General features: G+C 36.7%; 1 protein-coding gene across 1 annotated transcript in view; it reads left to right on the top strand.

The window, feature by feature from the left end:
* The window catches only part of LOC138691168 (tonsoku-like protein), a 52,229-nt gene extending 26,452 nt beyond the window's left edge, over nucleotides 1–25,777 (top strand). Inside the window, exons 16-24 of the mRNA XM_069812938.1 lie at nucleotides 1,304–1,437; nucleotides 1,562–1,663; nucleotides 3,893–4,138; nucleotides 5,875–6,050; nucleotides 9,872–10,050; nucleotides 13,654–13,779; nucleotides 16,130–16,289; nucleotides 19,189–19,435; nucleotides 25,316–25,777. Of these exons, the coding sequence (XP_069669039.1) occupies nucleotides 1,304–1,437; nucleotides 1,562–1,663; nucleotides 3,893–4,138; nucleotides 5,875–6,050; nucleotides 9,872–10,050; nucleotides 13,654–13,779; nucleotides 16,130–16,289; nucleotides 19,189–19,435; nucleotides 25,316–25,649 (1,704 nt within the window). The 3' untranslated portion in view covers nucleotides 25,650–25,777. The remainder of the gene's footprint in view (nucleotides 1–1,303; nucleotides 1,438–1,561; nucleotides 1,664–3,892; nucleotides 4,139–5,874; nucleotides 6,051–9,871; nucleotides 10,051–13,653; nucleotides 13,780–16,129; nucleotides 16,290–19,188; nucleotides 19,436–25,315) is intronic.
* Nucleotides 25,778–26,227: the final 450 nt, after the last annotated feature.

Genomic DNA, 26,227 nt, shown 5'->3' with positions numbered 1-26,227 from the left:
ACGTGCTGATGCTTTATCCACTAAGCCACACCGGATACCACCCTGGCGTCGGACAGAATCGTCTCAGATTAAGTTCCAACTCTTGGGTTCCCTCTAGTGGCCGCCCTCTGCACTACATCATAGATGTCTATGAATGTAGGACTGAAGTCCACACATGTGCTGAGGTGCACTCGTTATGAGTGACTAGTTGGCCGGGATCCGACGGAATTAGCGCCGTCTTAAATCACGAAGTGATTTACGCATATATATATATTATTTTAATGTTGTTGTTATTTTCTAATGCCAGGCGTTTGACAATAAAGTCATTTGATGTCTTGCACTCCAATATTTTTCAAAGATATTATCATGGCCAGCCACTGAAGCACAGATTTTGAGGTGTACCGAATCCATTTCTTGGTTTGAGTTGCACAGTGGGCAATTAGGGGACTGATATATTCCAATTCTATGCAGGTGTTTGGCCAAACAATCATGGCTTGTTGCCAATCTAAATGCAGCTACAGACGATTTTCGTGGTAAATCGGGAATTAATTGTGGATTATGATGCAGAGAGTTCCATTTTTTCCCTTGAGATTGTGTTATCAAATTATTTTAATGTACCGAAGTACATATGATATTTCCATGCAGATATTCTGCGTCATCATACGATGAAAGAGTAATGGAACGGAGAAAAATTCTCTCCGGTGCCGGGATTTGAACCCGGGTTTTCAGCTCTACGTGCTGATGCTTTATCCACTAAGCCACACCGGATACCCATTCCGGTGTCGGACAGAATTGTCTCAGTTTAAGTTCCAACTCTTGGGTTCCCTCTAGTGGCCGCCCTCTGCACTACGTCATAGATGTCTATGAACGTAGGACTGAAGTCCACACATGTGCTGAGGTGCACTCGTTATGAGTAACTAGTTGGCCGGGATCGTATGATGACGCAGAATATCTGCATGGAAATATCATATGTACTTCGGTACATTAAAATAATATATATTAGTGTAAATAATTAAGAAGAAAACCTCAAATTGGGACCTGTCAAAAGCAACTCATGGCCCAGTAAGAGTGCTGGTAACTTAGGTTTGATTCGCTGTGTATATTAACTCCACTGACTTCACCAAAATCTTAACCAACCCAAGACTTTGTACATTAGTAGCAGACTGCATCCTGAAATCATTTTCATGGAGAAGGAAACACGTAAAATGTAGAAACACAGGAGGGATAGAAGGAAGTGCATATATCCCCTACTCGTTAACTAAATTACATGGAATGTAATTATAGTGATATGTTTGCTTTGTATTATTGTTCTGATTTGTTACAGGAGAGAAAATTAAATTCAAAAGTGAAACAAGCTCAGGGTTTTCTTCAAGAGGAAGATGCTGGGGAAGACTGGCTTGAAAATGATGTGGTAACTAAAGGAAGGCCAATTAAGAGAAGATGTCTTGAAAGAAACAGGTACACACTTTCATCACAAATGTTATCACTAATTGTCCATGCTTCACAACTGGAAGTACCATGGTTTTATGGAGTTTGAGACCAGTTTGCTTCATCATTATGATGTGTGTTAATTTCCTCTAAGGTTGGAATCAAGTTCTGGCCCATCAAGGAGATTTGTAGCAGAGGATGTAAATAATGAAGATGTCGACATAGAAGAAGTGATGACTCCAGAAGAGGAACACAGGTAATGCATTCTTTTGTGTTGTTGTTAATGTCATAGTCTCCCTTTGACCTTAGTTGTCTTCTGAGAGTTTTTTCATTTTTATGGCCTCCTAGAGAGTGGAACTAGATTCATTTCAACATTTGAAGACGACTTACTAGGTGACCATTTTGTACGTGGAACATAACAGTGGCACTGCGATGTTATGTTGTTACTCTGAGGGAAAGAGAAAGACATAATCTATAACTAGAATAAGAGAGTGATGGTACAGCACAGGTGACATAACAGCTGTATATTTGTAGAAGGAATTGCCATTCCAAAAACAGAACGGTCAGGTAATGCTGTTGTGTGTAACTTATATAAATGACATTTTATGCTCTGAATTGATCTAAAACTCGATGTCGAGATTTTAGATGTAACGAACATTACTTTTTGTTATTGATGATAAGATTAATAATACTTACTTACTTACTGGCTTTTAAGGAACTCGGAGGTTCATTGCCGCCCTCACATAAGCCCGCCATTGGTCCCTATCCTGAGCAAGATTAATCCATTCTCTATCATCATATCCCACCTCCCTCAAATCCATTTTAATATTATCTTCCCATCTACGTCTCGGCCTCCCTAAAGGTCTTTTTCCCTCCGGCCTCCCAACTAACACTCTGAATGCATTTCTGAATTCGCCCATACGTGCTACATGCCCTGCCCATCTCAAACGTCTGGATTTAATGTTCCTAATTATGTCGAGTGAAGAATACAATGTGTGCAGTTCTGTGTTGTGTAACTTTCTCCATTCTCCAGTAACTTCATCCCTCTTAGCCCCAAATATTTTCCTAAGAATCTTGTTCTCAAACACCCGTAGTCTCTGTTCCTCTCTCAAAGTGAGAGTCCAAGTTTCACAACCATACAGAACAACCGGTAATATAACTGTTTTATAAATTCTAACTTTCAGATTTTTCGACAGCAGACTGGATGATAAAAGCTTCTCAACCGAATAATAACAGGCATTTCCCATATTTATTCTGTGTTTAATTTCCTCCAGAGTATCATTTATATTTGTTACTGTTGCTCCCAGATATTTGAACTTCTCCATCTCTTCAAAAGATAAATTTCCAATTTTTATATTTCCATTTCGTACAATATTCTGGTCACGAGACATAATCATACACTTTGTCTTTTCGGGATTTACTTCCAAACCTATCTCTTTACTTGCTTCCAGTAAAATTCCCGTGTTTTCCCTAATCGTTTGTGGATTTTCTCCTAACATATTCACGTCATCCGTATAGACAAGCAGCTGATGTAACCCGTTCAATTCCAAACCCTCTCTGTTATCCTGGACTTTCCTAATGGCATACTCTAGAGCGAAGTTAAAAAGTAAAGGTGATAGTGCATCTCCTTGCTTTAGCCCACAGGGAATTGGAAATGCATCTGACAGAAACTGACCTATACGAACTCTGCTGTATGTTTCACTGTTATTATTATTATTATTATTATTATTATTATTATTATTATTATTATTATTATTATTATTAAAATATATTTCTAGAAATTGACTTTCGGCAACAAGCAATGGAAATATCCAGAAAAAAATTAGGAATGTGATCAGTCATTCCATTATAGAATTTACTACAAAAACAGGGTGGTTATAATAATGTGGACATCTGAGAAAAATGCCGGATGAGAAATTACCAAAAATTGTATTTGGAATGGATAAAAGCAGAGAAGTAAAATATGGAAACCAAAAATAACATGGCAGAAGGAAAATCTGGTTTACTTTAAGAAAGAGAGGTTAGAAGAAGATGTCTTGAGAGAGAGTGAAAAGTGGAGAAAATGTATCGAGAAGTGTTAATGTTAATTTCTGAAATATCTTATTGATTTTTAATATTGGGTCAGACTAAAATTTAATGATGTCCATTTCTTTACTTCATTTCAGTTTGTAAGTTCATGATATACTCGTATCATTGTAGTGTTTTCTATGTTTCGCAATTGGAAGAATGTATCATACATTTGTTAAATAGAGATAGATTATTGTCATGATGATTATTATCATCATCATTACCATCATCATCATAATGGAGCAAATTATCGGTAATTTTTTTTAATTTTAAGGTGATTTTATATATACTTTTTTTTATAGTTTTTGTCATGACTCATATCAGATTGCTGTTCTTATGTTTCGTTGTAAAGATTGTTTTCATTAATGTTTGTTGTCCCTTGAGTATTTCTATTATTGCATTTCATTATTATTTTCAGGACTCAAGTGAACAATGTCGTCCTTCCACAGAAGACAAGAACACAAGGGAAGTTGGATGTCTTTGTTCAGCCTTCTCGTTCAGAAGTGGAACCACCTGTCAGATCAGTGACTCCACAGCCTGCTAAACCCATAGAGTCAGCAGTACGTGTTCGTGTGGACAGTAGATTATTATTGGTACCGGTGCAGACACCAGAACAACAAAGCATAGGTTGGCTGGCACGAGAGGCTGCTAGGAGATATTACAGGTAAATTATGCGGGCAGCTGTTGTCTTTCTTCATTGTGACTTATCTGAAGAGTGAGTCATCAGCAGCAGTTTCAGGGATTTATTATTTGATCTGAGGAAAACACCATTTCTTTGATGCAATGTCAAAGTACAAATTACTTCAGTAACATTTGCACAATTCAGAAAGAGTGAAACTTTTCCACATTACTCACTATCATTATCTGTGTGCAGGGGACATGTTTTACACTTCACAGTATATTTATAACTTTAGCAATTGGATGTATATTTCAGTGCTGTCACATAATTGTTCCATCCAACGCTGTTTACTAAATTAGAGGAAAGCTGGTTTTTGTGGTGATTAGGGATCCTATTTTACGGTGAATAAATATGAAGGTTGTCGGAAAGAACTATGAGTGTCCATAAAATGAAATTTTTTAGTTAGAGGTGCAATCTATACTAACTAATAGAGGCTTACATGGTTATTACAAAATCTCCAGGTGCAATAATAGTACATTATGCAACGAGCCTATAATGATAGTAATTAAGACGCGAGTATGTTTGTTTATGAAACAAACGTAGCGAGTTTCATAATTTTCATACAAGCGTCTTAATTACCATTATAGGCAAGTTTCATACGACTTTTTATGTTCGACCATATTTCTAACTTGAAATTATTCAGAAGTATTCATTTTATTCGCATCTGACTGAAGAACGGAAGTGACCTTGTGCATAGCTCGTAAATTGTGAGATGTGCGCAGACTCGAAAGTATTGATTTTTTCCGAGGAACAATAATGTCATTGACGTTGATAAAATCTAGAGAATAACACGAACTAATTTTGATATAACCTGGAAATTGATTTAGAATTGAAAAACGAGATGACAAATTGAATTTATTTGAATATTATTTACAATTAACGCTAATTATTATAGTAACAGAACATAACCTTCTGCAACAGTATTGGATTTCCAGCCTCCGTAACGTTTCCCTCGTTGTCTTTCGATTGCATATCCAAGAATAATCGAAAATCTGAACTTTAATGAATAGGTGTACTTTAATGAGGTCCATTAAAGGACTGCTACCAGGTGTATAATTACTACATTTCAGCATGGTCGAGCATAAAAAAAATTAAAAGTATTGACATTATGCATACGAATTAAAGCAGAGTGTTTTAAAGTTTAAAAATAATGTTTCTCTAAAGTTTGTTATTTGGACCCTCATTGTTCTTCCCGCCATCCCTTCATATCTTAAATTTTGGTATAAAAATTTAATTAATGTCGGTGTTATTTCGCACAAATAAATAAATTCGGTGTTTTTTCACATACACGACATTTTGACTCTTGTACAAAATACATTACTGAATATTCTTGCAGACCAATAAAGGTGCTACAATAAAGTTGAAACCATCATCTAAAATAGAACTTCACAAGCAGATCAACAGCATAAAACAACACTTAATTTTATATGAATATTTCAAAATATGTATTACATACAAAAAATATGTTTTTATGTGAAATAAAATTAGAAATATACACTCAGGTGACCTTGTCCGAAACTTAAAAACACAATTACGGGTTTCTATTACTGTGCAAATAAAATATCTATTTACCTAAGAATCCTAGCCCTAGTCATAAATTGACATTTTAATGAATCACAAACTGAATAGACTCAGCATAGATAAAGGATAGTTTATAGCATTAAAGTGAAAACCAGATGTGAAAAACATAGCAATGATTTTTTTCCTCTTTTCCTTTGCAGTGTTGAAGGATTGCAGCCATCTTTGAATCTCCACACAAAGGATGGTGCACTTCTTTCTGAAGATGATCCGGTTTCCCTTATAGGTAGAGAAGAAGAACTGGTAGCTACTGTAACTTCTTGGAATATTCCCCCGCTGACAGACCGTTACATGGAAGCCTGTAGAACTCTGCATGCAGGTAATATGGCCCTAATTTTACTTTCAGTATCACAGTGAGTGCACACACTAGATGAGAATAATGTTATTTCTTACACAAAATTGAGTTGAAATTACTCTCATCTACATTCATATTGAAGGCTTACTTTTCGAAAAAATTGACAATAAATCAAAATAAAATCACATATATGAGGGGCTCACAACCAGAGTGGACCAAGTCCACCAGTGATCAGTTTGTGGATTAATACAATCTCGGATGAAGAAAACTTAGATTTATTCATTGCCATAACAAACAAAGTCCATAACTATTTGTTACTCCACACAGGGCAGCATTTCCTATGGAAAGTGAAGGTTGCTAAGCATGAGTCAGCAACTTTAAGACTCAGTTTCTCAAAATTATCCAGAAGGACTTGGTCCACTCTGGTTGTGAACCCCATCATTAGTTTGGTATTACTAAAATGCAACATTCTTTACCCTTTGCATTACATTATTTCCAAAAAATAATTAGAGTTTGCAGTGCACCACTGTTAGCCATACATTGCATAAGTTGATTACAAAGAGTACCCAATCCCAACAGTTAGTTCCAGAATGATGTCTGCTGCTCTCTAGGACTTTTTCCTTTCAATTCCTGAAAACATTTTTCTGTCTGTTATAGCGACTTTTACTTCATAAAAGCCCTAGCCCTACAAAAAAAAAATTCTGTGCTGTACCAGGGATACACTAGCACATAGAATATCTTACTCAGTTTCGGGAATAAAACTACAGTTGTTGGTTTTTTTATCAAATGGTTCAGTATATTATTTTTCTTTCATATGGAGGATTATCCTCTAATTGAGGTTCTGACTGATATGTACATCTATTATCAGGCAGTACATCTCACTTGACGATATGTGTCAGAGGAAGAACAATTGTTTGTATGCATCTGAAGTCTGACTAATGTAATATGTAGCTAGTGAGCAATGTAATGCAATGGAGGGGGAAAGGAACTGGCCACCCTACTCCATTATCTCCTGGTCTAGCTTCCTCATAAGTAGTGCCTTCTTGGTATCACTTGTGAGGTTCAGCCCTGTCTTCGGACAGTTCACTAAACAAACATATGGAGAGCCATTGCAAAATTAGTCCCAGCTCATAACAAACTGTTCACTGTGGTTTACTCAAACTGTATTGTACATGTCTGTTAATGCTTTAATATACATAGTGAACCATAAGGAATGTCATTAATTTCAAGGGTTATTCCTTGAAATATTTCAGACAAAAAAGTTTAATACAATTTGCTCGTTTTTACTCCCTTTTTGAGATAAAAATTGTTTTATATGTAACATTTCATAGTGTGTTTAGGGAAAGCCATTGATTTAATTCCCAATATGCTCAGTGAATCTAACCCTTTCATTCACTCATCGTTGCCCTCGGTAGCGTAATTGGTACAGCGCTGGCTTTCTATGCTCGAGGTTGCGGGTTCGATCCCAGCTGAGATCGATGGCATTTAAGTGTGTTTTTAATACAACAGGCTTATGTCACTAGATTTACTGGCATGTAAAAGAACTCCTGCAGGACAAAATTCCGGCACACCGGCGACGCTGATATAACCTCTGCAGTTGCAAGTGTCGTTAAATAAACCATAATTTATTTTTTTCACTGCGTCCTCTACAGAAGACACCAACTTTCAATGCCGCTTCATGGACAATGAGTTGTTGAGAGCGAGTCCTCCCAAGTGTTCAGTTCATATCTGGAAATCCAGACATCATGCTGTAAAAATGAGACTGGGCAATTCACAAAAAGGAGTCAGAAAGAAACAATTAGACTTTTCCAAACAAAAACATAATTCGTGACTGAAAGGGTTAAGTGTACTATGATAATAAATGATTGAAAGAATTTTAGTTTTGTCTTTTAATTGTCCAGAAATTTGATGCGAATAAATGTAACTTTTCATTCTGAAAAAGAATTTTAAAATGTGACATTTGTTCGGATCATATTTCTGTACATTTAAAGTTCAAAACTAAAATTATTTCAATAATTTATTATCATAATATAGTGCTCTCTTAAATTGACTGAGGATATTGGGAATTCAATCAGTGGTTTCCCCCCAGATTATATATACACAGATTGCTTGGTCTTATAGGCTTTGACGGCAACAACTTTTGTCAGGTTTACTATGCTGCCATCTAGTTGTTACATAAGGAGTCACGTCACAACTCCCATTTGAATTGCATTAGCGACTGTATTGCCATCTCGTGCTCGTTTATGGCAGACAGGTAGCGATCCTGGCGGTTCTCTTCAAAGTGCTACCGATTTTAACATAGGAATGACCAATCTGTTATATATGTGATCTGGGCTTCCCCTAAACACGCTATGAAATGTTTCATAAAAATAATTTTTCTCTCAAAGAGGAAGCAAAAACAAATAAAACTGTATTCGACTTCTTTGTTTGAAATATCTCAAAGAATAGCTCCCTGAAATTAATGACATTGCTTAGGTTCACTCTGCATACACATAAAGATTCTGTAAATAAATAATAAATAAACAATTATTATTATTATTATTATTACTATTATATTGTTTGAGAATAAGGTGCTTAGGAAAATATTTGGGGCTAAGCGGGATGAAGTTACAGGAGAATGGAGAAAGTTACACAACACAGAACTGCACGAATTGTATTCTCCACCTGACATAATTAGGACATTAAATCCAGACGTTTGAGATGGGCAGGGCATGTAGCACATATGGGCGAATCCAGAAATGCATATAGAGTGTTAGTTGGGAGACCGGAGGGAAAAAGACCTTTAGGGAGGCCGAGACGTAGATGGGAGGATAATATTAAAATGGATTTGAGGGAGGTGGGAAATGATGGTAGAGACTGGATTAATCTTGCACAGGATAGGTACTGCTGGCGGGCTTGTGTGAGGGCGGCAATGAACCTTCGGGTTCCTTAAAAGCCATTTGTAAGTAAGTAAGTAATCAAAAGGTGTTTGAGATGGGCAGGGCATGTATCACGTATGGGCGAATCCAGAAATGCATTTAGAGTGTTAGTTGGGAGGCCGGAAGGAAAAAGACCTTTAGGGAGGCCGAGACGTGGATGGGAAGATAATATTAAAATGGATTTGAGGGAGGTGGGATATGATGATAGAGAATGGATTAATCTTGCTCAGGATAGGGACCAATGGCGGGCTTATGTGAGGGGGGCAATGAACCTCCGGGTTCCTTAAAAGCCATTTGTAAGTAAGTAAGTAATCAAAAGGTGTTTGAGATGGGCAGGGCATGTATCACGTATGGGCGAATCCAGAAATGCATTTAGAGTGTTAGTTGGGAGGCCGGAAGGAAAAAGACCTTTAGGGAGGCCGAGACGTGGATGGGAAGATAATATTAAAATGGATTTGAGGGAGGTGGGATATGATGATAGAGAATGGATTAATCTTGCTCAGGATAGGGACCAATGGCGGGCTTATGTGAGGGCGGCAATGAACCTCCGGGTTCATTAAGTAAGCCAGTAAGTAAGTAAGTATTATTATTATTATATGTGGAAGTACAATAATAGTTATTATTATTATATGTGGAAGTACAATAATAGTTATTATTATTATATGTGGAAGTACAATAATAGTTATTATTATTATATGTGGAAGTACAATAATAGTTATTATTATTATATGTGGAAGTACAATAATAGTTATTATTATTATATGTGGAAGTACAATAATAGTTATTATTATATGTGGAAGTACAATAATAGTTATTATTATTATATGTGGAAGTACAATAATAGTTATTATTATTATATGTGGAAGTACAATAATAGTTATTATTATTATATGTGGAAGTACAATAATAGTTATTTTTATGTTGCAGAGCCAGACGCACACATAAACTCCTGTCTGGAGGCTAGTCAAGCTACCCAGAGCCTGCAGCTTTCAGACCTGGCGTTGACCACACATCAGCTGGCACCTCTCTTCAGAGCCCTCACTCGCCAGCACACACTGCAGCATCTGCACCTGGCAGGGAACTGCATGGGCGATGAAGGAGTCACGGTAACAAACTCCACAATGATTTCAGACTTGTAACGAATGTACTGAGATATTGCCAGAGAGCTTGATCAGTTTTTAAACGTCGTGATATTTGAATCCTGCATTTGAAAATTATTAGGAGTTTTATTTTTCTCCATATCAGTCATTTGACTATAGTAGAAGTATTTTAGAAAATACTCCAAAAAAAAAAAAAAAAACACTACATTTAGGAATATTCTGTAGCTATATATGACAAGCAAAATTTTATCATTAGAATGGAGGAACACAGAACTGGACATTATGTTATTAGTGAATTTGTGAAGAAGTGCAAATGAGAATCCTCTTAGATCTTTCAGAGAATTTTATTTCACAGCACTTGACTCGATTTCTGTCTTAAGAAGTTTCAGTTCAGAAACTTCATTAACCCTGTATCCACTGAAATTGTCACTCATGCTTAAGGGGTTAGGTACAGCTTACAGCAGTAAAATTTTTGGAAATATTCAACATTTTTTTTCCTCCATTACTGTATCTTCTACAATAATGAAAATTAGTGTAAAACACTGTCCTTCTGCTATATGAAAAAAAAAAAAATATTTTTACGATTTAAAAAAAATTATTTATATATATATATATATATATATATATATATATATATATATATATATATATATATTCAAAATTCACAATGATACTGCATTTGTGTGCCTCGTTTTATCGTGACAACGCTTTTTAGTTCTTTTAGCACTCTGATTATTATATTATTTATGTATTTGTTACATTAAGAATTTTAGATAAGGGCGCAAATAGCCATAGTAGCTGACGCGCCCTTCTTAAACCCTACTACTACTACTTCACAATGGTGGCAGCTCACTGTGCAGTGATGAAGCGTTTCCCTCATAACTCATAAACTTGTTAACTTTTTCATGTTCTCTCTCTTTTATTTTATTGCTGAAACTCATGTTTACAATATCAAGCTCTTTCAAGTATATTCCTTAATAAATAATATTTCTTTTTTATTATGCGTTGCAAGAAAATACTGATATTTGACCATTTTTAAAATGAATTTATTTTTTATCAGACAATCTATCAAAGGTAGAGAAGTGATTTTTTAGTTCACACACGTGGAGTAATGGTTAGCGCGTCTGGCCGTGAAGCTAGGTGGCTCGGGTTCGATTCCCAGTCGGGGCAAGTTGTTTGGTTGAGGTTTTTTCCGGGGTTTTCCCTCAATCCAATATGAGCAAATGCTGGGTAACTATTGGTGCTGGACCCCGGACTCATTTCACCGGCATTATCACCTTCATCTCATTCAGATGCTAAATAACCTAAGATGTTGATAAATCGTCGTAAAATAACCTACTAAAAAAGAAAAAGAAGTGATTTTTCATCATATTGTAGATATGACATGCATAAATACAAACAAAAAATTTCATCACAGAATGTTGGATACTTTTTGAGTTATGAGGGAAACGCTTCATCACTGCACAGTGAATTTTGTGTTTAAAAAAAAATGTAAATAATTTTTTTAAATCGTAAAAAATGTTTATCATATGGCAGAAGGTCAGTGTTTTACACATACTAATTTTCATTCTTGTACAAGATCCAGTAATGAAGGAAAAAAATGCTGAATATTTCCAAAATTTTACTCCTTTAAACTGACCTAAACCCTTAAAAGAATTACCTCAATAACCTGAGAGATCACCTCTTGAATTTTGTATGTCAATCAACAGAAATTTTTACGTTCTTATGTTTAGATACCAAAAGGCACTATTAGAGATTAGTTGAAAGACTGGTACGTAACTGAAGGGAGGAACTGTAGCCAGATGATACAGTGGTAGAAATTTTATCTTTTGCAACATACTTTCATATGCCTCAACTTTACTTGCCACCCACAATAAGATGTTCTTTGGACTCCATCTAAAAAAAATTATATCCCTCATTTTGGTTTAAACTTGTGACACTTGAATTTAGGAGCAAACGTGGGAATCATTAAATGTTAACAACTTGGAATGTGGCATAAGCTTGGCATTTCAGAAACTGCAAGTTGTTGTTGTTGTTGTTGTTGTCTAGTGCCTTGCATTTGGCAATGAAGCCATTAGCAGTCGTGCTTTCCAATACTTTTGAACTGTAGTTTCTTCTGATCTTAATGCTTCACAGGTCTTCAAGTGGTCTTCATTCATTTCTGCTGGATTGTTACACAGGACACATATGGGTGAAGCTGAGATATCTATTCTGTAGAGATGACTTGCTAGACAGTCATGATTTGTCAATAGTCTGAAGGCTGCAACTGCTGTTTTCCTTGGTCTCTGGGGGATTATATCTGGGTTGGAAAGTAGTGTAATCTATTTTTTGTCTTTAGCATTTGATTCTATTTCTTGTAGGTATGAATGAGAAAATTTTGTAGTGATCAAGCGTTTTATTGAGGAATATGAGAAATTAAATTACACTTTTGTTTTATTGTTGTGCGTTTCTTTGCAAGTGTGTCTGCGGTTTCATTCCCCATGACTCCACAGTGTGCTGGAATCCATTGGAGATGGACAATCTTATTAACTTTTTAGAGTTGTGTTAGCATTTTGTAGCATTCTCTTATTTTTGTTGACTTCTTTGTAGCATTTGAACATATTCCCTGAATTGCAGCTTTAGAATCTGAAAGAATTACTGTCTTGTTATATTTATTTAAGGGAAGATTTAATAATTGTCGGAGAGCAATGTGTATAGCCTCTATTTCGCCATCATAATTTGTTGTGTCTCTGCCAACAGAATGATAAAAGGAAAAATGTGTACATGTAACTCCAGCTCCAGTAAGGTTTTCTGTGGTGGATCCATCAGTGTATATGTGTAGCCATTCTTCTGTAGGGTATCTAGTATTGATCGTTTCCAGTGCTAGAAGTTTTTGTATTTCTTTTGGTGTGTCCGATTTACTTATTTCCTCTGTTAATTCCAAACTGAAGGTAGGTTGTAATAATTGCAATGGATTTTCTCTTATGAGTAAATTTTCTCTGGTGTTAGGAATGTTCAATTTCGATTTAATCTGTATTACCTTTTCTAGGAAACTACTATGAGTTTTAAGGAATGAAGAAGGGAGGTTCTTTTCTGTCCATTTAGAGTTCGGCAGTCGTAACATTTTCTCATGTTGGAGCTGTGCTTGTTCTTCTATTTTTGTTGTTATTGGTGGGATCCGTGTTAAGGCAAGCATGGCATCAACAGGTGTGGATTTAACTGCTCCAGTGATTAGACGAAGAGCCTGATTTTGTAGTTGTTCAAGTTTATGGATGTTAGCATTTGCTGCTGTTATTAATGCTTCAGAACAGTACAAGAGGTTTGGTTTAATATACATTTTGTATGTTGTATTAAGGACTCTCCTTGAGCAGCCTCATTTAGCATCAGCTAACCTTTTCAGGATTTGCAGTTTCTTTTCAACCTTTTCTGAGATGTTTGTTATATGTTTTTTTCCAACTAAGTTTTCTGTCGAAAGTGATGCCCAAGTATTTGGCATCATCATCTGCTTTGAGTGGTTTATCATTATAGTTTATGTTAATAGTCAGTGGTTTATATTTTAGTGTAAATAATTCATAAACTGCAAGTAAAGTATGTTAATTTGTAATATGCAGCATTGTTCTATTACTGCAGATGCTGGGGACGGGCCTGTCCACCCTGTCTCAGCTGAGGCAGCTGGACTTGAGCTGCAACAACATATCAGTTGATGGAGTGCTCCATCTCAGTTCTATACTCTCCACTGCTGGACCAGTGCTCAAGGTAAACATAGAGAACTTTCACTGCTGCTTGAGGAAACTATTATGGCAGTGAAGATACGGAAGGTGTGGTGTTGTGATGATGACAGTGATTGTAAGATGGTTTTGATGATAATTTGGTAATGATGACAGTAATTGAAGCGTCGGCTGGAACAACATTGTAAGTTACAAAATTTTCATTCGGAATGTTTCCGTGTAATAATGTTGTATGTCATGTTACCTTGCTATACTCTGGTTTGCAACTGTCCATCAATGCAGTACGTGAAATTTGTCCACTCAAAAGTATGCTACTCTATAAGAACAACGTTGTACGTGTACACACGTGTAACTTATAACTTTGTTCCAGTCGATGCTTCAATCATATGATGGTGATGATGATGATGATGATGATGATGATGATGATGATGATGATGATGATGATATGGTAATGATGACGATAATTTTGTAATAGTAGTGGTTGTAGCATTGTGGTAATGTTTGTTTTTGATTATTATACAGTGAAAGCTCGATATCTCGGATCAAATTTTTCGAAAATAAAATTTTATTTATGAACGTGACAGACAAATTCTGGTAGGACTGTACGTGAGATAATTGTTCGCAAGCAACATCAAAAGTTTTCACAAAAGAAGATTGACAACTTTTTCAAACGTTCTGCTGGGAAAACAACAACAAAGGGGCAGATCAATCACCATCATGCTCCTATAATAGACCAATCGAATTACAGTAGACTCTGATTAATGCACTTTGTCCACTACCTGTGTTATTTGTGTTTCCGTTTTACCTGATATAATTATATTGATAACCTTGTTGCATTAAAGTTCAGTATAATATTGCTAGTGTATAGATTACATATGGTGTTAGTGTTCATTCCTAACGTACAACTTATTTCCCTTCGATAAGATGAACTTTTCGTAACTCGGACAGATCTTTGTCCCCTTTAGTATGAGTTATCGAGTGTTGTTTGTAATGGTAACAATATGTGATGTTAATAGTCGTGGGGGGAGGGAGGTGGCAGTGATGATTGATGTGATGTGGTTTTGATCAGAGATTGACAAATTCCAGGTACCAGGTCGCTATGGTACTCAAAAAATTTTTATATGGTATCTGAGGTTTTTATCGAGTTAAACATTTTTTTTAAGATTGATTTCTTTTATGTCACTACAACTGATACAGAATATTGAAAAAAAAAAAACAGTTATAGGAAGAAATTCGAGTGTCTAATGTATTTTATTAATTAATTACTAGGGCATTGGATAAGTAATGGCAACAGTACTGTAAATCAGTGGTCCTAGAGGTGACCATTGAAATCTTGTACTACGTAATAGAGCAGTGATTGTTTCATAAATTTGCAATATTCGAAGTCTCGAAGTAGCCATATTTTGTAAATACAGTGGCTGTTTCTGAATTGTAGTAAACAATGCAGCCTTAAAGATATGATTAAAGATCCTTCATAAAAATTCAAGTTGCAAGGGAAAAACATGCAACTCAGTGCTTTAGAAGTCTGTGGGATAGAAGTCCTACCATATTGAAATATTGCAAGTTGGATGGAGGCGAGGTATTCACTTTCAATCAAGAGTTGACATCCGAAGAGCTTTAGATTGATCAGTGAGAGAGAGAGAGATCCAGAAATGCTGCTGCAGATGGAGTCTGCCATCTTCCAAGAATTTGGCAATGTATTGTTGACATGGCAGGAGACTATATTTGAAGTATGTAATGTCAAAAGTAATCTAAATAAATTTACTGTGAAACAGTAACTATGTTGCCATTATGCAAATCTGGCTTTCAGGTAGAAGCTCCCTGTGAAGCAAGCTTGAATAATTTCAAGGTAAAAATTGTTCTGATTCTGGGTATCGAAAGCCACAATTTAAGTCACACAGAATTGTGTGCACTCAAAGTTGTGTTTCTGTCATCTTGTCATCCCATTTGAGTTGTGTGGATATAAAGGGAAGAATTGTGACGGTGTCGTGTATGTTTCCTGGGGTAGCTCAGTCGGTAGAGCATTCATGCGCTAAGCGAAGGGTCTCGGGATCAATACCCGGCCCCGGAACAATTTTTCCCTTGAAATTATGTTGCCATTACTTTCCAAGTGCCCTAATATAATACGGTTTATATATTTCATTTAAATGTATCTTATTTTAGCTTGAATGGTTTTCTCATTACATGTGTGGTTAAAATGTGGTGGCTCCTGAAAAAGGCATTGGCGTCTGAAAATTTTGGAGTTTTGTTTATTCCTGGTTTTGATAACATTAATATTGATGATGGTAGTGATGGTAATAAAAAAAATGTTAGATTTATTAATTCATTTTGTTCCAAGATGAGAAATATGATTAATAAATTCGTTCGTTTTGTTCCAGACATTAACTCATTTAGATCTGAGTCACAATCCACTGGGTGATGCAAGCATGAAACATTTGAGTGCTGTGTTGGTTCACCTGGAGTCCCTCTCTGTGCTGAAACTGCAGAACTGTCACCTGACATCTAGTTGCTTCAGGTCTGGAGACCTGATGTTGAAATGTGAGTAGCCATTAGCAAGATGGACAGCCTAAGTCAGGTATATTCTCTTGTTTTCTCTATACTGTACATTCTCATCTTTTTCACAAAATTGTCCTCTACAGCCTTCACGATCACCAGGCTTGACAACTTCTGACTTTTTGAGTATGGGCATCCTAACTGGGATCCATGATGAAACGAAAGAAAGTAGAATTTCAAATGCATAATGTAACAACACTATGAGCCACAGTCAAATGCTAATGTTATTAGTAGTTAGGCCATGAACCAATGTAACTTGTGTGACTACGCCCAGTGATACCACCTCCCCTTGCTATGGGCATGAGGGTGCTGAAATTGCATATAAAACATAACATGCTGTGCTGCCTCCCTCAGTAATATCTCGGCATCAAGAGCAGCTACAGACCTATGCAACTACTTGTTTGGTTTGTAATTGCAAGTTCTGCAATATTGTGTATATCTAATGCCTACCCACTTCACTTGCGTGATTCGGGTCTTTAAATAAAAAGGTAAACAAATTAATAAAGGAGTAGAAAAAATAATTCAACAGGTATAATCTTATTAATTATCTCAGAAGTATTTTTCTTCATTTCATTCATCTGAGCATTCTTCCATAGAAGATTATCTCCTACTATTGATATTGGATCCTTATGACCACCTATAGGTATTTATCCTTTCAATCCATGATATGCGTGATGTGTATCTGTGGAGAGTCGTGTACTAGGGTGAGTGTATGTGTCAGTGTAGTGTAGGGAATGGATGAAGATGAGGAAGGGAGCCTACTCCTGTCGAATAGCACCAAAGGGGCAGCCAGGCTTAACTTTCCGTTTGACGGAGAATCACTATCAACTATCTCTTCATATGCACTGTGGAGAGATTTGGGATTTAACCCAGGCATATTCGTGCACAATCTAGTGATTAGAAGTTGTGCACCACCACTTCTCCTAGTTCCGAGGTAGAAATTTTACACGAAAATTTCTGACCCCACCAGGAATTGAACCCAGGCTGGCTAGTCTGAATGCAGACACGCTACCACAGAGCTAACTCAGCAGACTTACTTCTGCGATATTAAAGTCATAATACACACATACTTTGAGAGAACCTCAGTGAACAATTTGTTATGAGCTGGGACTAACTTTGCATTGTTCCTCCATATTAAGGAAATAGTAATATGCATTACAAGAGCGGTATGTTGAAGTTTTCGTGTTCGAGGAAAAGTTTGAAAAAGCGAAACGTAGTTGATCTTTTTTAATTTCCGAGAATTGAAAGGAAACATACCGCTCGTGTATCATACATTATTTTGTGCGAAGATCGTTTATTACATACCTGAAAGAGGAATTTCTAATTAGTTGCAATGAAATCTCCATCTTGGTTTCTGTTCAATGACGGCAAATTTGCAAAACAGCAGGCCGTGATATACGTCTGTCTTTTTTTTTCCCCAATCTATGATGAGTCTGGAATCTTGTTGATTTTTTCACGGCTTCCTTAATGTTACTTGCATCACAAATGCAGTAACTTTAGTGGAGTTGTAGAGTTTACTTAATTTTTGCAAATATTTAAAACAATAATTAACAGTGCAATTTAGGTGAAATTGCAGTGGTAAGTTTCCAATTTATAATTATTACTATGTTAAACGTCTCTAAAAATAATATGTTAAAAGCCTAAAGCAATAAAATCAATATGTCGCGCTTAAGCGGTAAGAAGAGGGAAATTGTTATGTGTGTTACGTTGGGAATACTGAATGTGGAATTTTAGACTTTCCGCGGATTGGTTTTGTGCGGAAACCAAGCAAATACGCACGATCTCGCACAAATAATATACATATTCCATGCACTTCATTACAGTAATTACTTTGCTTATCATAGACCCATTTGGGGGAGAAAAAAAACACATTCAAATAAACACAACTGTAGTTTTATTCTCGAAACTGGGTGACGTATTCTATGTGCTGGCGTATCCCTGATACAGCGCAGAATTTTTTCTTGTAGGGCTAGGTACTGTCCAAATTTCACGAGAGGATCCCTGCGAGGGAATACGGTCCTTGCGGGATAAGGGGAAAGAGTAAGCCAGTAACTCAATGTTCTTGAAGGAGCAGGCGGATGAGAGTGATGTCATTGGTCGGCTGGTAAAAGCAAGACTCAGTCAATGGCCGGCCACTTCTGTGTTAGGGATAGGTTATAATAATGGGGATCTTCTCGTGAAATGCGGACTGTAAGGCTTTTGTAAAGTAAAAGTTGCTATGAACAGACAGAAAAATGTTGAGAAATTGAAGGAAAAAGTCGTATAGAAAGTAGTAGATATTCTGAAACTCGCTGTTAGGACTGGGTACTTTCTGTAATCAATTTATGCAGTGTATGGCTAACAGTGGTGCACTGCAAACTCTAAAATTTTTGTTGGAAATAATGTAATCCAAAGGCGTAAAGAATGTTGCATTCTAGTAATATCAAACAAATGACTTACATATGAAGGGTAAACGGGAATAACGATCAAGGTCCATTTTATAAAGTTTCGAGAAAAACGACTTTTAAAGTTTAAGCACTTAATACTTTGTTATGTGTGTATTTAATAGAAATTGACGTAGTAGAATGTCAAGAACGATGATTTCTTATTTCTAGCTAAACCACATCGTCCCTCCTCTGGCAAACTAGCGAAAGTGAAAATAAGCGCCCCTGCACTTTTGCTAGTTTGCCAGAGGAGGGACGACATGATAGTACTTTCTTTCCACTATAAGATAGCATTATTAACTCAATTTCGATTTTTGATGGACCTTGATCGTTTTTCCCGTGTATGTGACTTTATTTTGGTTTTAAAATGATGAACCGAAAATGCCCGATTCTGTATTTAAATCCCTGAATAATACTTTTGTTTTGTAAGGGTTTCTGAGAAGACTTTTATTTCCTTACAGTGGACTGTATTCAAGAACTGGATGTGAGCTACAATTCTCTGGGTGGGCGTGGCTTATCAGGATTTCTGGTTCAGCTCTGTCCTACTCAAATAGTGAGCCTAAACCTTGCTGCTACTGCTTCGAGTGACAGTTCTGTGACACAAGAATTGACGCGCATGTTTGCAGAGAAAAGGGAATTCCCTAGACTGACTACACTTGACCTTTCTGACTGTGGCATTCGGGATGAAGATATCTGGAACTTGTTAAGGTGAGTTTATAGCTGTGGCCGGGAGGAAAAAGGTCTTAAGTCAATTTTTTTTGTGAAAATGAGATTTTTATAATATAAAAAGGAATAAACTAGGCCTATTAAAATAAATATTCTTAAGTCCTTTATTCGATTCAAAAAGTACTTAGACATTTGGTAATGCTCTATAAATCCAGTCAGGAGTCTTATTTGACTTTAACTGTTTTACCAGATTGTAGAGGATTGTTCCTGCTTTCAGAATATATAAAATTCTCCTTTTCACAAAAAATTGACTTAAGACCTTTTCCCTTCCGGCCACAGTTAGTTGATTTCTTTTCTGTCGAAATATGACAAGGAAATCATTCCTAATATCTTACGCCATTTTTCTAGTTCCAACCTCCATTGTTTATCATTCTATTGATTTTCTTCTAATCCTCTTTCATTTTTCTTTCAATTTCGGTTTCTTTCATTCAACTTTTCTTGGTCTCCTCCATTTCTTTCTTCTTCTTGGTGTCCATAATAAAACTTGCTTGGAAAGCCTTCCTTCTCACATTCGTTGTAAATGTCCATACTAGGTGAGTTGTTTAATTTTAATGTTCTTTGTAATTTCTCGAATTCTTTCATTTCTGATTCTATTCCAAATTTTCCTGCTACTCTTCCTTTAACTTGTGATTTTTCTCTGATTTTTCCTTCAACAGCCAAATTTTACTGCTGTATATTATGATTATGATACACTATTAAATTAATTAAATGGGAATGTCCGTCAATTTGCTTATAAGCAAATTCCCATTTGATTAATGTAAAGTTGCTTATCGGGCCCACACATCATGTTTATCAAACACTGTTAAATGACAAGCATGGGTATGCCATTATGAATCACTAACAACATTACATCATGACTTAACATACCATTATACACTACCTTTAAGGCATACAAATCACTTATAATATCAACTATTTCACGTTAAATAAAAATATAATTAAATTATTTTGTTTTTAAAATTGAATTTTTTTTACTTGGTTATTTAACGACGCTTTATCAATTACGAGGTTATTTAGCGTCGATGGGATTGGTGATAGCGAGATGGTATTTGGCGAGATGAGGCCGAGGATTCGCCATAGATTACCTGGCATTTGCCTTACAGTTGGAAAAACCTCGAAAAAACCTAACTAGTTCATCAGTCCAAGTGGGAATCAAATCCCTACCCAAGTGCAACTCTAGATCAATAGGCAAGCATCTTAGTTGACTGAGCTATGCCGGTAGCCTTAAATTTATGTAATCTCCAAAGTTTTCCCTTCCCCCTTGCCTAACAAAAACAACTTAGCCACCGGCATGGCTCAGTCGGTTAAGGCACTTGCCTGCCGGTTTGAAGTTACGCTCGGGTGCGGGTTCGATCCCCGCTTGGGCTGACTACCTGGTTGGCTTTTTTGCGAGGTTTTCTCCAACCATAAGGTGAATGCCAGGTAATCTATGGCGAATCCTCGGCCTCATTTCGCCAAATACCATCTCGCTATCACCAATCTCATCGATGCTAAATAACCTAGTAGTTGATACAGCATCATTAAATAACCAACTATAAAAAAAAGGCAACTTACAGTAGCGTGCAAATTAATCCGAACACAACATATTTTTACATTTTCTGTCATTGTTGGCCTCACAGCTGCTCCTACTGCTTTAATTGACATCTGTAGTACGTGTAATTCCATTGTTGAAGGTCTGTCATTATTTTTTTTTATAATATGTGACATTTTGCCTGTCGTTTTGTACTTATAAGCATTTCAGTTGTGCAATCCTGTGTACATTCTGTCGTCTTCACAAACGGATACAACTCCACGAAAACGGTCTAAAATTATAACATTAGCAGAGCATTCTTCTATGACACAGAGGCAAATTGCTGCACAATGTCACTTCGGTTTGGCTACTGTTAATTCGATCATAAAACGATACAGGGAGACTGGATCCATCACACCCCAGAAAAAAGGAAACTGTGGCCGGAAAAGGAAGACTTCACCTGCAGATGATCGTTTAATTGTCAGGAAAAGTAAATTAAATCCTAGACTAACTGCTGTCAACTTAACCCGCGAGTTAATGGCTATCACTGGGACGAATATTCACGTCACAACAGTATGGCGTAGGCTTTTGGAAGCTGGACGAAGGGCTTGTAAGCCTATTAAGAAGCAACTGCTAACCCCTGTTATGTGCAAAAAACGCTTAATGTGGGCAAAATTACATCAACACTGGACAGTGAATGACTGGAAGAATGTACTTTTTTCCGATGAGTCTCATTTCGAGGTCCACGGCCACCGTGTTTCTTACGTACGGAAAGGATCCGAAAAAGTAACAGCAGCTCATCTCCAACAAGCACCCAAATACCCCCCTAAAGTAATGTTTTGGGGTTGTTTTACACATGAAGGGCCTGGAGCATTAATACCTATCAAGGGAATGATGAATTCTGACAAATATATTCACTTATTGGAAACCAGAATTGTACCCCAGCTGGAAAAATCATTTCCGGATGGCAGAGGTGTGTTCCAACAAGACCTGGCACCATGCCATGCGTCTCGAAAAACTACAGAATTCTTCAACAAGAAGAATATTCAGGTACTCCCCTGGCCAGGCAACTCACCCGACATCAACCCCATTGAGAACTTGTGGTCAATTTGCAAAAAATGGATTGTTCTACAAAGGAGATGATTTCTGCCCTCATTGGTGTGTGGTTTCGCGGTGAAGAAATGGAGAATATTTCTGGGAAATTAGTGGAATCCATGCCAAATCGTCTCAGAGCTGTTATTAGGAACAAGGGAGGCCACATAGATTACTGAGATATGTCTTAGATCCTTTTTTTATCCCGTTTGAGTGTTTTTGCATAAGTAATTACGTTGTTCGGATTAATTTGCATGCTACTGTATTTTTGATAGAGCAGAATGAGAGAGAGAATGAGAATTAATTTGTCTGCTTTTCATGCATTGTTAGGACCAATTAGAACAGCTGTTGTGCTCCATAGACACATACACACACACCCACACCCACACCCACACCCAATCTCTCTCTGACTGTTTGATTGTCGTCTGTCTGCAAACTTGATGATTCAGAATGGGTTCAAGAAATCCTGTATGGTCATAAGGCCTGGGGCCGACGCTAAAGTAATGTGAGGAAAATAGGGGCCTCATCATCAAAAAGGTTGAGGAACACTTGTAGACTACACTTTTTCCCGTAATTTTTGCATTTAAAATCCAGTGTGTGTATTATATGTGCGGCAAAAAAATTAGGGAAAAAAGTCATGACTGTCTGACGTCCTACGTGATAATGAAAGCTGGTTTTGACATCAGCTTGTTTCTGTTTTCGCCAGTTACACACATTGCCTTTCAGAAACTGTAAACTCTCGACCGGCAGCCCTATTGCCGTGAAATTCTGCAAATTTAGTTACTTTTAGCTTGAAATTTGCCGAGTTACTTGTATATTTACACTTACTGGAGTTCATTATAAAGCAAAACCGTAATAACCACAGACCACACAACTGAAGCAAGCATCACTACAGAAGACAACAATCGACTTTAATGCTGCTCATAGCATGTTTAAAGTTTTTAAACTATACATCTTGATTGCACAACTTTCAACACTGTATCACTTCGGAATATGTATGATGAGACTTTCTTGTGTTAAATTCTAACGTACCTTGTTTACATGTTTCGACCTATTTATGGGTCATCCTCAGAACTGGTCGTTCTTGGTCTTGGCACCTCTTGTTTTGTTTTCTGTGAGGGTGTGTTTGTGTGGTATAATGCAGAGTCTGTTGAAAAGACCAGTCACAATCCATTTTTGCATTTCAGAAGGAACCATTTGTAATAAATTAACTTTTTGTTTTAAAAATTTAAACATGAGAAGCGCTTTCAACATTATGATTGTATATTAACACGATAGCTTGAAAATGTAATACATTATATGGTTATGTGGGGATTTTTTTCCCCTTACATATTACTGTCAGAAAAGGGAGTGTGTTATGTGATGGCGTCTATTACACAAGTAAATACGGTATTGAATTCTTAATAACACGTTTCCCTCCTGAAAAAATATTACTTCCTTTCAACAAACACAGCACCCTCTAGAAACATTTGAATGTCATTCTGCACAAAGCTGTTGTTCCAGATCGAAAGTGTTTGATATTTTGTACCTCAAATTAAAAATTTTGTAGTAAAGTTCCCGTTATAGAGAACACCTCAATTGGAATGTGTCCTTAAAAGGTAGAGGATGCAGGATGATCTTGGCCAGTGGCGGCCGCTGATCATGTTGCAGCGTTGCACAACGACCAAATTTTTCCCGCACATTAAAATTTTGTTTATATTAAATAACTAAACAGATTTTAAGTTTCCTTCTCGTCCAATTTAAATATATACATTTTTTTATTTATATATCATTCAAGAATTCGAGTATAAAATAATCAGGTTTTATAAAATTCATCAAATTGTGAATACTTCAGAAGTGGTCGTTGTGCGGCTCAATCAACAGCCAGATTCATGTAGCGGCTGGTATTGAAGGTAGGCTCAGTTCAGACTTCCCTATCCCAGCAGTTAACATAGCTGGTCGCGGCACAGCTCTTGCAACAACCGGAAGCAAATAGTTCTTGTATTTGCCCGTAGATTGCAGTAGTGACCATTCCGAATAGACACATTCGCTGGATGAATAGTGACTTGAGATGAAATTTTCCAATTTTTTCCGAGTCTTCGTTTCTCACTTCCTGACTTCCTGTTTCCTGACCAACATGTAGCTAGGTGAGCACGTGGTCCAGTCATTTTATAATCGTGTGAAATCCATTTAATCCTCTCTTAAATATTTAGTTTTTGTTGGAATTTAAATAGTTTTATGTGAATTGTGCTGCATAATACAATTTTTTTTTTTTTATTGGAGGTTATATTTTCGTCAAGTTTGTGACATAGGTAAGTAGGCATATAACGTTATGAATTTTGTAAGTTGTTTAAAAAACAGGAACTTTTCTGGAGTTTAATGAGTTTTATGTGAAATGTGGTAGTTATCACAATTTTTATAGTGCATAGTGAAGTGATGCTTTCTTCAAGTTTGTGATGTACATGCTTTTACTATTACGAATTCTGTAAATAATTTACAAAACAAGAACTTCTCTGTACTTTCTGACGAAGAAAAATAAAAAAAATTAAAGAACTTGGTAGACCATTGCCTGATCTAAATATTGTCCAGACAGTTACTATGGGGAAAAGACAGTTCAAGGGAATTTTTAGAAAGAAAATTTACAATAATCATGACTGGCTTTATGGTTGTGAAGTGAAAAACGCACTGTTTTGTTTTCCATGTATTTTGTTTAGTGGGGAACAGTCGTGGACAAGAACAGGCATTACTGATATTAATCATTTAGTCCACACCTGTGGAGTAACGGCTAGCGCGTCTGGCCGCGAAACCAGGTGGCCCGGGTTCGATTCCCGGTTGGGGCAAGTTACCTGGTTGAGGTTTTTTCCGGGGTTTTCCCTCAACCCAATATGAGCAAATGCTGGGTAACTTTAGGTGCTGGACCCCGGACTCATTTCACCGGCATTATCACCTTCATCTCATTCAGACGCTAAATAACCTGAGATGTTGATAAAGCGTCGTAAAATAACCTACTAAAATAAAAAAAATAAAATTAATCATTTAAGTACCAGCATTGGATTAAAATGTTCATGACCATGTATTGATAAAGGTAACTAATTCTACCCCACTCATCACAGAAAGTGCAACACCTAGACCCAAACTTCACCGGCCGCCACTGATCTTGGCAGTAGTGAGAGGGGAATCCTCTGAATCCCTTCCCTATAAATGGAACCTTCAGCTGCAGCATGAAACAACAGAGTTGTAAGGGAATGTTAGATAAAGATGGGTTATTCTTTGTTTTTCAGAGAGTTGCACAGTTGTAGTGCACTGCGATCCCTGCATTTGGGGGGCAACCCAGAGCTCAGTTCTGTATCTCTGCGTCGCCTGATGCAGCACGAGCCAGCCCTGCATGCCCTTGATCTCTCTGGGTGCTGCAGCATCACAGATTACCTCGGGGAATCGTCTCTACACTTGTGGATGCAACAAGGACACAAGAGACTTGAATTACTAACGATAAGTGTAAATTCTGGAGATGAGACTAAAGCAGGAATGGAAAAAATGTGGCTGGAAGTGTGGGGTAGACAGGCACATGTACAAAGAGCTCCAGGAGGGCTTCTATGCTTATCAGTAAAAGAATAGATTTTTAGATTTTTTATGTCTTGTTAAAGATTAAATGAATTGTACATATTTAAATCATATTGAACTAATGGTTTATATTAAATTTTAGTTTTATTCACGTTCTGACTATCATCATCATCCTGTCAGCACTACAGCTTTGGGTGTCTTCAGCTTCCTGCAGAACTTTCTTTCAGATTTCTCTATTTTTGGTTACTGTCCACCAATTCTTAATTCCCTGGCTGCAATAGGATTGCCAGATGTACTGTTTTTACTGGAAAAAATACGGTTTTAGCTCTTTTTGTTCCACTTATAGTGTGTCTTAAACTGTATGCCAAATGTTCCTTTTTCAATTTTGACATCTCCTACGTAGTTTTGATTGGTTCTGATCGCAATGCTACCTACCTAACATTTGCAGTGGTTATGGTAGCCATAGACAAATTATAGATTGTAGCGGCATGTAATAGTAATATGACAGTAACCAGAAACTGGATGTATTTTATAGATTTTTAGGCGCACAAAAACTGAAAAATATTTTATGCTCGACCATGCCGAAATGTAGTAATTATACACCTGGTAGCAGTCCTTTAATGCATGTCATT

The sequence above is a fragment of the Periplaneta americana genome, chromosome 2 (assembly GCF_040183065.1).
Source record: "Periplaneta americana isolate PAMFEO1 chromosome 2, P.americana_PAMFEO1_priV1, whole genome shotgun sequence".
Taxonomy (NCBI): Eukaryota; Metazoa; Arthropoda; class Insecta; order Blattodea; family Blattidae; genus Periplaneta; species Periplaneta americana.
The sequence above is the reverse complement of the archived record's forward strand: the minus strand, read 5'-3'. Positions and strand labels throughout refer to the sequence as shown.